The sequence below is a fragment of the Pinus tabuliformis genome, chromosome 4_1 (assembly GCF_031772625.1).
Source record: "Pinus tabuliformis cultivar Carrire ecotype Pingquan chromosome 4_1, CPIR1, whole genome shotgun sequence".
Lineage (NCBI taxonomy): Eukaryota > Viridiplantae > Streptophyta > Pinopsida > Pinales > Pinaceae > Pinus > Pinus tabuliformis.
Window position 1 is genome coordinate 468,974,447 of NC_142303.1, and position 12,269 is coordinate 468,986,715.

The 12,269-nt window shown below is 37.9% G+C and overlaps 1 protein-coding gene across 1 annotated transcript in view; it reads left to right on the forward strand.

Annotated features, from left to right (window-relative positions):
• The window catches only part of LOC149176471 (Nucleotide-diphospho-sugar transferases superfamily protein), a 204,115-nt gene that overhangs the window by 160,141 nt on the left and 31,705 nt on the right, over positions 1 to 12,269 (forward strand). The window contains exon 10 of the mRNA XM_089419923.1: positions 12,117 to 12,195. Coding sequence (XP_089276049.1) covers positions 12,117 to 12,195 — 79 coding nt within the window. The remainder of the gene's footprint in view (positions 1 to 12,116; positions 12,196 to 12,269) is intronic.

The window sequence follows — 12,269 nt, forward strand, 5'->3', positions numbered from 1 at the left end:
GTCACCCTGTGGTAGTATGTTGCTCTAGTAAGAACCGCAAGCCCTCAAAGCTCCCAGAGCTCAATGTATGCAACATGCAGGACCCTTGTACAAGGGTTTCTTGACGACTCCAAGTCGTTTGGGAAAATCACAGATTAGATCTTTCCTCGGGGCTTTGACAAGGTGTATCGACCTGCACATCATCTTAATGCGATGGAGCCTCCTTGCTCATCGACTTACCATATCCCAGATGATGTCTATCTGCTGGAGCAATCGACAAATACAGGATTCTTCAATAATTGAATCCCACCTCTGGTTGTTATAAAGAATCATAGTGGTATCCAATGTAAATCCAAACAGCTCACTGAAGAGCTTTCGCAACCAAACTGCCTCACAATGCTAACTGCAAAACATATGTTCGGACGGAGGTTCACCAAGAACATCAATGCGAATGAGTTTATGAAACTCAGAGGCATTTCCCAAATCTGGTCCGACATCACTACCATATAACTTCTGAAAGTTAAGATCCTCGAGGTAGTCACAGGCTTGCAGTCCATCATACTGAATCTTTCCAATATCTTTACCACATATTTTCCTTGAGATAGGAAAATTTCCCTTGGCTTCTGCCACACTTCAAGTCCTTGGTCCTTCATTTCAAATTCAGAAGCCAACTCCCTCTTACATTTGTGAATGAGAGGGTCTGCACCTGTTAGGAAGAGGTCATCCACATACAACACCAGTATGAGAGGCTTGTCATATTCAGCCTTAAAGTAAAGGTTAGGATTGGATTCATTCCTAGTGAATCCCAGCTTCATCAAGTAGCTATCGATCCTCTCATACCATGCTCGGGGTGCTTGCTTCAGCCCATAGAGAGCCGTCTTCAACCTGCATACATGAAATTTTCAATCCTAAATCTCAAATCCTTCGGGTTGCTCCACATAGACCTCTTCTTTGATCGAACCGTGCAAGAACACGGTCTTGAAATCCATCTGATGTAGGTTCCATCCTTGTGAAGCCACAAGGGCTTTTGATCAAGCGGATAGTCGTATATCTGGCAACAGGTGCAAATATCACATCATAGTCTATACCTTCCTTCTGGGAGAAACCACGAGCAACAAAACGAGTCTTATACTATTCCATACTTCCATCTGCTGCAACTTTATCTTGTAAAGCCATTTTGAAGTAACAATTGTCTTGTCCTAGGGTCTGGGAACTACTTCCCAGACATCATTCTCCATAATGGTCATATCATCCTTCCATACTTTATGCTTGATGGCATTTGAGAATGATGAAGGCTCATTTTGTATGATTGTGCTCATGATGGTCAGTTATCCCTGATACCTATTAGGTTTCTTACTTTCACGAAGGTTCCTCGGGGTGCAACATGTCCTTCATCATCAAGTATCCCCCTAAGCCATGAAGGCCTCTTCCTAGAAGAGGGAGGCTCAGGTGGATAAATAAGATCCACGGGTTCCTCCACATCAGGCATCATCTATCCATAGAGACAGCTTCCACAATCGTACGATCCTTCCTTTCCGCCGCACCATTCTGCTCAGGAGTGTGTGGCGTAGTAGTCGCCCTCTTAATGCCAGCCTCAGATATGCCTGAGTGAACTAGTTGTAATATATCAGAGGTCTTGCTTTGACTTGAAGGGAATGGTCCCCTTTTGAGCTTTCCTTTGGCACATCCCGAACATACACCTTCTTTTTCTACTCAGAATTCAGGCATCCCTGTTACCATATGTCTTACATCAGGTAGATCTTTGTAATGAAGGTGGGCAAACCTCCAATGCCAAAGTTCGGACTGAAGAGATGTGTCATAAGACATGACACCTACCTGACTTTCATTGACCTGATATAATGAATCAACACGAAGCTCAAGTGTAAAGGCATCTTTAACATTATTTTTCGATACACGTACCTTTCCATCCCTGAAGGTTACCTTGTAGCCTTTGTCTTCCATTGCTGAGATGGACACCAGGTTCTTTCGGAGGTCAGGTGCATTTAATACATCCTGGAATTTCTAGCCTTCTTGAATGCTTGTCCTCTTCCTTGATTCCCAGCTCTCCTCTTACCTTTGCTATTGAATTTGTCATTCCTTTGATTGCCATCAGAGGGATTTTGATCATCGTCCCAGTGTGAGTCCTTTTTATCAAGGCATTCCCTTGCATAGTGACCTACTTTATTGCAAATGTAACATCGTCCTTTTCTTCCACCCTTAGGTCCAGCCTTTCCTTTTGATTTAGTCCCGGAATTATTTCTTTTATTAGCATGAGAAGAAAAAGCAGCAGGAGGAATTTTAGGCATGGGCATTTCTTGCTCTTCTACCCTTGTTTCTTCTTGGATGCATCTAGCCATTAATTCCTCAAAACCAGGAATTACATTATTGTTCAGAAGAGTAGTCCTAAACACGTACCATTCGGATGGTAATCCTCCAAGAGTTGTGAGTGCCATTTCTCTGTCAGTAATAGTCTCCCCAATAGATAGGAGATCGTTCTTGATCTCGGTGATTCTTAAGAAGTATGCTTGCATACTCTTATCTTTACCCTTCTTGATTTCCCTCAACTTATTTCTAAGAAACAAAACTTGATTTGCATCATTAACTTTAAATAAACTCACCAGTCTATCGTAGATTTCCTTGGAGGTGCCTAGTTCAGAGATGTAGGCCACCAAGTGCTTGTCGATAGAGTCCCAGATGATCTTCTTTGTGTTGAATTCTCTGTTTTTCCATTTGTTCCAGGCAACAACGGATGCATTTGATGAAGGCTCAACAATATTGCCTCTTACATGGTCCAACACTCCTTGATCTTCTAGGATAGCCTTGCCTATCTTCTCTTCGGTGATTGCTCTTGCTCTTGCTCGGGTTTTGTCTTCACCTCAGCTTTGATACCATGTTAAGTTATGGTAGTTCTATGCTTATGACAATTTACTTCTTTTCCTTATTATATTCCACAGATTAGCAATCACATGTACATAAAGTAAAGTGCAGATAGAACATTAAACGATCAACAGAAAACAAGCCAAGACAAGAGACACAAGATGTGGTGGCTAGCCAGGGACAAAACCCACAATGTGTGGGGAAACCCTTTGATCAAATCTTCTTTTATCTTCAATAATTCAGCAAAGAGAAATAGTACAATAAATCTGATTCATATCAGCAGTAACAAACCCTAGATCAGCAACATCAACATTAGTGGCTTCATCATCAAACTAGGGAAAATGATATCTCACAAACCGACCATCAGATTGGCTTGATTCCACCACCAAAAGTTGTGGCTTCCAGAGGAGGTTCAGATGAACCTACAACGTAGTTCAGATGAGAAGATCTTCTAGTCCACGCAAGTCAATCTTTACTTTTGCAGTGGCAGCTTCAATTTCAGAAGCTTTCGGCTTCAAACTAGGGCAGTTGATATCTTGCAACCCATCCGTCGAATTGACTTGATTCACCAAAATTTGCAGCTTTCAGAGGAGGTTCAGATGAACCTAAAACGCAGTTCAGATGAGGAGATATTCTAGTCCACGCAGGTCAATCTTTACTTCTGCAGTTGCAGCTTCAGTTTCTGCAGCTTCCGGCGTCAAATGTGTGAGGGAGAGACCTTTTTCTGTGCAGTAGAGAAGAGACTCTTTTCTGCGCAGTAGAGAGAGAGAGAGATGTGATAAGATGAGTGAGTCCAAATGAGGAAAAGTCCTCCTGTATTTATACACAACGTTGGGGTTTGAATAGATGCGACTGTTGGGCTTCTGAGCCTACATGAGTTGTAGGTCAGCTTGATAATAATTCCATAATCAAAATAAATTCATATCTCCATGAATACTTATTGGAATCGAATGATCTTTATATCAATCCTACACCTCTCGACGAGAGGAATCTAATAAAAATATTATCAGCCATGAATAAGATGACCCACATGAAGTTTTGCCCTAGTTGCCAATTTTAACACTTAGCTCTCATGTACTTCCATCAAGTTATTTGGATGCTACTCTGCTGCTAAATTACTTCTTCCCGCTTGATTGTATTTCTTCATCATAGGCACTCAGTCTTACTATTAACAAGTTATTTCACTAGGCTTGTTGTCACACAACTGTCTTCAACTCTAAGGCTTGGAGCCATTTGTCAAACAATAATAAAAAAATCAAGTACTTGTTGAACTCTTGTCTCTAGGTCTGACTTCAGATTTTCTAAAACTTGACTTCTTCAAGGTACTATAAAGGCACCTCTTTCACCTAGGCTCTAATACCATGTTGATTTTTCTTATAATAGAAACTGATTTCCTAATCTAATAATTAGTTCCAATGATTTGTATTCTCAAGTTGTCTTTATGTCACTGATAACTTTAAGGAATCAGATTCGGCATGGTAGACCGAGCCAGACCCCTGCTCGGGTTGGCTAGGTAGAAAAACCAGCCCAACGACTGGTTTGTTACTGAACCAGCTGAGCCAGACACTGATTCAGGCTTGGTCGAGCTGGACACCGATTCCAACTCGGTTGGTTTGGTAATGGACCGACCGGTTCGACCGAGCCCGTCTTAAACTGGCCGAGCTAGTCCGCAGGGAAAAAATGCAGCAACTAGGACTTCAAACTCAATTCTGTTTTGGTTTTTTTTCTTAATGTCTCTACCCCTCTCCCGAGCCTATAAAAGTGACCCAACCCCCCCACATTTAGTCACAACTATCTCATTGCATTTGTGTGATCATTTATGAGGAGTTTGTGAAAAGTTGGAGTTGGTTTTTGGAGCAGTAGTGAGGAGGAGTCATGGGTTTCTCCGTTTGTCTCTGATTTAGTGTTATGGATATAATTCATATAGAAATAATAATAAATATAAATATAAATAGTAATTAATTAACTAATGGTTAGTTAGTTAGTAATGAAAAGGCATGTCTTAGAGACATGACCGTTTGTGGAAGGGCACCTGCCTAAGGTATATAAGCAGGCCCTCATTATCAATTGTAATCATTCTATATCAATTCTTTTATACAATATACAATTTACAATTACTAGCCTACGATGGATGTCTTTGTCTTCGAAATATTTTAAATATTTTCGGTGGGTATACGACTTTTGGTCATTACATTAGTATCAGAGGCACGTCTGATCCGGCCATTGGCCATCAAACTTCGTCAACATTGTTGCCGTCAAGATTCAAGCATTTTGCTATGTAGTGAGAGGTTCTCCATTTTGCCAGTTTCACTACTATGCCTTTGGCCATTATTTAAAAAAAAATATTTTCAGAAGTGTGTATATATATATATATATATATATATATCTATTGAAAAAAAATTATAATGATAAAAAAAGAAAATCATGAAAAAGAAAATAAGAAAATAAACAAAATTCGAATATATAAAAAAATTATATTGAAAAACAAACATAAGTAAAGAACAACACACACATACTCTTCCCGGGCCGACTGACCATTGTGTGCTTCGCAATTGCATATTTTCCTGACTCGATAATTGTTGTTGCTGATGCACAACTGCTCCTCAATGGAAGACACCGTTACGAGTTACTCAAGCTGAACCAACAACATTGTCATTGTTCCTCTCTGATAGTGTCGCTTCTGCCACCGACCAACCACCACCGTTGTTGCACACCGCCGTCCCTTGGACTCCACACCGTATGTGCCTAATAGTTACCAGTGGCTGCTGAAGTCGTGGGAGGGTGAACGAAGCACAACCACCTAGCCAACGCTACCTTTTGCAACCACTCGACGATTGCACAAACGCACAAACGACCAGTTGTGTTCGCACCCACGGAAAAAATCACATTCATTCCCGACAACTCTTACTCTTGCCCGCCACCAACCGCTATCAATTCTACGTAACCACTTCTTTATCTTGCCACCTTTCGAGCTGCAAGACTCTGCCGCATTTTCCAACAGTCATCACTCTTCAAACACTGCAAGGGATTCATTGGAGCCACCATCGCACAACCCACCAATCCAGCCAGTTGCACCCGTCCGCCTTGACCGCCATGCTGTCCACCGTGCGATCCTTGTCCGCTGGTTCTACCTGGTTCCACCATTCGATCATTTTCGAATTCGACCAATCGCTCCTTGGACCAACATACCCTCCTCCACCTCCATCGTGTCCCCAGTCGTGCACTTGTGTTTTCTTGGTTAGTGTTTTGAAATTCCATTTCGTTGGTTAAAAAAAATATTACACATTTAATTAATTAATTAATTATATAAATAAATTAACTTCAAAAATTGATTATATTTTTATAGTTTATTAAAGAAAATCATATTTATATATATATATATATATATATATATAGATATATTATAAAAAAACAAGAAAACCCAAAATTATAAAAAGTTTAAAGATTAACTGAAATACGAATTTTGGTGAACATATTCAAGTATTATTCGACGAAAAATTATCAACAACATGGCGTCCAAGTTAGAACTGAAGGAAGGACGATTTTCCTAAAATGGACTTTCAGTTATGGATCACGGATTAATTACATTAAAAGGAAGTATCCAAGGAAAATAATTAATATCACTATCAACACAAGCAATGAAGAAAATTACAACAACATTAATTTGGCCAATCAACTATTAGTTCTAGAGCCAAACATTGATGAAAGGAAACATATTTTTGGCCAGTAAGAGTATAAAATTAGTGATTTACAGGTGACAATAGATCATTATGAGTACATATTTCAATTTCGTGTTGTAACTATGGATAATAGAAAGAATGACACCATTCTCGGTCAACCTTGGTTTAAGGATTTGGGTACATTCATGTTAAACATAGAGAAACAAATTTTAACGTTTCCTTATAAGGGGAAGATGGTCACATTTCAAGACATAACAAGTAAATCAAATCAATAACATCTTCATTAGAAGACTTTAAGGATATTTCTGAATTGATGTTTCAAGATAATAAACAAACTATATCAAAGAAGCAAAAAGAGCTTGAAAAAGTCATCTGCAACAAAGACAAAGAAATTTCGCGCCTCGGAGATCACAATGAAAAACTACTCGAATAAGTCAAGAAAGCTAAAGCCACAAAGAAGGAACTCAAGGAATGTTTATTGGAACAAGAAAAAGAAAATTTATGTTTAAAGAGCCTTAACCAAACATTATTAGAACAAATCAAAAGTTTAAGAGATGATGAGGTTACTAAGAATAAACAATTCACAAAAGGATGAACTTGTGCGTCTAAGGAATCATAATCAAACACTACTTATGCAAATTAAGAAACTTAAAAATGACAAGAAATCCTTGAATGACAAGTTGGAACAACTTCAAGGTGAAGTATTGAAGTCATCAGTCGTTTTAGTCCAAGTTGAAGATAAAGGAATAAATATTAATCCAATCAATATCACAAGTAAGGAAGAAGAGGAATCTAGAGATGTTAAAACATATGCAGTAGTTGCAGCTCAAACGATGGACATTCCAAATGATGATTCAGTTGGCCACTCAACAACAACAATGCCTGAAGAAAATCAGGAATCAACCACTAACCTGATAAGGGAAAGCGAAACCAAAGGAGCTATGTATCGACATTTGAATCATAAGAGCAGACCCTCCAATCAAGCCATGTACTAGTATCACTCAGAAATAAATGACAAATTTGTGTTCCTAAGAACAATGAAGTTTGTAGAATTGAATCATACAATAACTATTCACCACACTTCTCCAAAGATCAGAAGACTCCCAGAAGATTAATCTAGGATGGTCTGATCCGTTCTTAGTACAACAATTTTATCTATCACTCAGAGTATCATATTGTCTTGTATCAACGAAGATGAAAGTTCAAAGACGAGAAGATGTTCTCAACAAGCTTTAAGGACAAAGCTTCTTGAAGGAAGAGGCAATGTTATGAATATAATACATATAGAAATGATAATAATAATAAATATAAATATAAATATAATATAAATAATAAGTAATTAACTAATGGTTAGTTAGTTAGTAATGAAAAGGCATGTCTTAGAGACATGACCGTTCGTGGAAGGGCACCTGCCTAGGGTATATAAGCAGGCCCTCATTTTCAATTGTAATCATCCTATATCAATTCTTTTATACAATATACAATTTACAATTACTATCCTACGATGGATGTCTTTGTCTTTGAAGTATTTTAAATATTTCTGCTGCGTATACGACTTTTGGTCGTTACATTCAGAGTCTAAGCCAGATGATCTTGCCTTGTTTAGCAGTGAGTAGTGATGTTTTGTTGTAGAGGCCATTTAGAGCCTCCTTGGTTATGCGTTTTTGTTCTGATCTCGATATATTACATGTATTGGATAGTGCACTGGGTGCCATTTTCATATAATAGATATATTCATGAACATACTTTGATCATATGTTGTCATCTCTCTATATGCTAATGCTTCAAGTTTGGAAACATGAATGAAAATCTTTAAAAATATGTTTTTTTCCATTAAAAAATAAATATTAATGTATTTTTTACAACGACTGAGTCATTGAAATCAACTAGGCCGAGTCGATATCGAGTCAGAGACAGAGTTGGACTTAACCTTTGGCCAGTTCCGAATCCGAGTCAGAGTTTTAAAACTATGGTAATTATACATAGAAAATCTCAACTATAATGCAATAATAACTATAGGATCATTAAGAGACAGCCAAACAATAAGAAACACAAGATTACCCCGGGAAAACCCAACCTTGGGAAAAACCCAGCCAACTTTTCTTCTAAAGAGAATTCAATCTTCAACAAAGTTTACAATAGAAATTGTCTAGAAATCTGTGCCAAATTCCAAGCTTTTAATACCAGTCAAACCTGGTCAAAGGAGGGAGAACATCTGACTTCTGTTAGCTTAGTAAAATCTGGTCAACTGAATTTTGGTCATTTTGCTTCTGGTCAACTGCTGTCAAAGGAGGCCGAATTTCAGCTCTGCAACTTCCTCAGAGAAATTCAGTCAAACTGTGCAAGAATGAGCTCGGTCAACGCTGGTCAAAGGAAGCTTCAGATTTCGTCAAACTTTGCTTTCTTCCTTTCTGTTGACTTCACATGTGTGGATCAAAGATGTTGTTCTTGTGAGTGGTCTGAATTTTGTTGAGAAATCAAGATGCTTGTGGATTAGGGTTGATTTCTCTTAATAATTGTGAATGTTTGTTGGCTTTTTATTTCTTTTATTATGTTCTCTTCATCAAACAATTACCAAAATATACAAAACACAAAGATCACAAGAGACAAAGAACACAAATATGTAGGCTCCAAGCCAGGGCAAAACCCCACAAGGGGGAAAGCCCAAGAAAATCTTCTTCTTATAGAATTAGATCAAAGTGAGATATCCAAGACCTGAGAACAAGACCAAGACTTCCACAAAAGCCCCAAGTCAGCTGTCCTCCAAATATTCTTTCAATAGGTAAACGCTGGTCAAACCTCTGCCATTCTGATCAAACTTCTGAAAATTTCGGACCTGTAGTGATGGCTGAATTCCGGCCTTGTAACAGCCTCAGAAACCACATAAATTCTCGCACGAGTGAGTAGAAATTAGGGCAGAAAACTCTCCTTTGACTTCACTCTCTCTCTCCTAATTTTTTTGTTTTTCTTCCTTTTCCTGCACATAAATCGATGTGATTGGTTGAGTGATCAAATAAGGTCGAACTGCCTTCTATTTATGGATGTTCAAGAGGTCAAATAACTGCCTCTTCTAGGCTGACTTGTCTAGGCAGAGCCGACATGGCCTTGTGGATGACAAATTGACTTTTTGACTCAAATAAAATGATTTTTCTTTTCATTACAAGAGGTCCAAATGGGACTTTGACTCAATTTCATTTCTTTGACTCGTAATATATATATATATATATATATTTTTTTTTTTGACTCAATTGACCCTATAAGCATGAAGAACATGCTTTGGCTAGAAAATAAATACTAATAATAAATATAATAAATGAATATAATGAGTACATCGATAGTACATTTGAGTTACATTATGAAGATCGACACTAGCTACATTTCCAACAAATTCTTCCAAATGAGGAGGTCAGATTGTCTTATTCATAGTGGTCAAATAGATGGGTTTGAACAACAGTCACACCCATTCACAAGGTGGGGCCAACTTGACTTTTTGGGGCCTACATGAAGGCCATAAATAATAATAATAATTATTTTTCATATTTAATATTTTCTTTTTGCTGATTTGGAAGGCTCCTTGGCATGCGGGAATACCTCCCGATGCTACAAAAATCAACAAGTCTCAAGACTATATTTTGATGACCTTAGACCGAGTCTTTGAGTCGTCACTTTTTTTGTTTTTGTTTTTGAGTTTGAGTAATTTCAATTTACTATTCTAGTCTTAGACTTTAGTATCTACTATTGAATCATTTATGATGCATGAATCAATTTATTTCGTTATTTCATTATCGAATTTGAATTTGAATCATGTTAATATATATATATATATATATATATATATATATATATATATCCCTTGATGGGCCCCTGTCTCCCTTGAATTTCCCTAAAATTTGGGGGTTCTCTCACATGTCTTGCCTTTGTGTCTCCCCGTTCCTGCGCCCCCCGTCTCAGAAACTTGGTGGAACATTGCCTTATATAGGCTCTACTTGAACTCCTCTTTGAATGAAAAACTGTAGAAAACCCTTGGGCAGTCCATTCTTAGGGTTTTGACTATGTCAATATGCTACATGTCATTAGCTAAACCAAACTCTTCAAAATCATTATTCTATGATAACAGAGCTTTTCCACTTGTTTCAAAGGGAGCAGTCTCCTCTTCTTGAACGATGTGTGAAAAAAGGGTCAATGAGTGCCAAGTGTCATCATCACATCAAGGGCACTCTACATCTTTTAACACCTGACCAATTCAAACATAGAAACCTTTAAAAATTTGGTGTATCCTTGGTATGTGTGCTTATGGTTCTCCTCAAATCCTTTAAACTAGGACACTATTCTTGATTAGGAATTGTCTTCATTCATTATCACAATAAAATTTAATATGCACCCTCGAGATGTGGAGTGCTCCTAGGATAGACTTTGTTATCTTGAACACAATCCACATGTCATGACTGAACATAATGCACATATGTCATGATGTCCTAGAAACCCTCTTTTGTCTTGCAAGTATGGAAAGCTAAACCAAACTCTTTAAAAATGCATCGATATGCCACATGTCATTAGCTAAACCAAACTCTTTAAAAATCATTATTCTTTGATAACAGAGCTTTTCTACATATTTCTAAGGGAGCAGTCTCCGCTTCTTGAACCATGTGTGAAAAAAGGGTCAATCAGTGCCAAGTGTCGTCATCACATCAAGGGCACTCTACATCTTTAAACATATGACCAATTCAAACATAGGAACCCTTAAAAATGTGGTGCATCCTTGGAATGTGTGCTTATGGTTCTCAAATCCTTCAAACTAGGACACTAGTCTTGATTAGGCATTGTCTTCAATCATTATCACAATAAAATTTAATAAGTACCCTCTAGATGTGGAATGCTCCTTCTAGGATAGGCTTTGTTACCTAGAAAGCCAATGGTTTGCCTCCAAATGTGCAAATTTGCCTCAGGGGTGTGAAATGCCCCATAAGGTACTCCCCAATGGAAGAAATGCATCAAAGTGTAGAAAGGTCATTCAAAGCAAGATCATCAACCTAATGAATGAACTCAACCTCCTGTAATTCAAGCACTCAAGATCTCATGCATATTTGGGTGATAACAGGGTGGATTCCTTGTAGCATACACCAGTGGGGTTTGGAAAATATAGTAAACTTCAAACAACCAAACAACACTTGTTATTGCATGAAATTAAAATATTTGCATAACCTTATATTGGCAAGCAATTAAGGTTATGGTCTCTTTGTAGTTCTTGTAGCCATTTGAGAGCATCCAGTGTTTAACATATGACTACATTGTTTGGTTACTGAATGCAAAGCTTTGTAGAAAGTATCTCTGCAATATTTTCGAGCATAGAAAGAAAATTCTAAAGCAAACCAAGTAATTCCTTACCATTTTTTGTAACGTCCAAAAGACCAAAGTAGGTCTCAAGGGATGGTAACAATCATCATCGTCATCATTATCTTGAAACTGCACTGCTGGAACTGTGACATGTAAATGGCAGTAATTGCTATTTAGCATTAAGAATGCTGATTGGAAATTTTAGTTATGATAAATACTGAGGTACTGGTCTGATTGCTTTTGCAGGGGCACACAAAAGGCTGATTAGTTCCCCCCCAGTTGCCATCTTTGTTCATCCACTTGCAAACGATATTACCTTTTCAAGGTGCATGCACTATAGGTAGTTATGTTTTACAATAATTAAATCAGGGAATTCAATTTATGTTTTGTTTCCTTTGT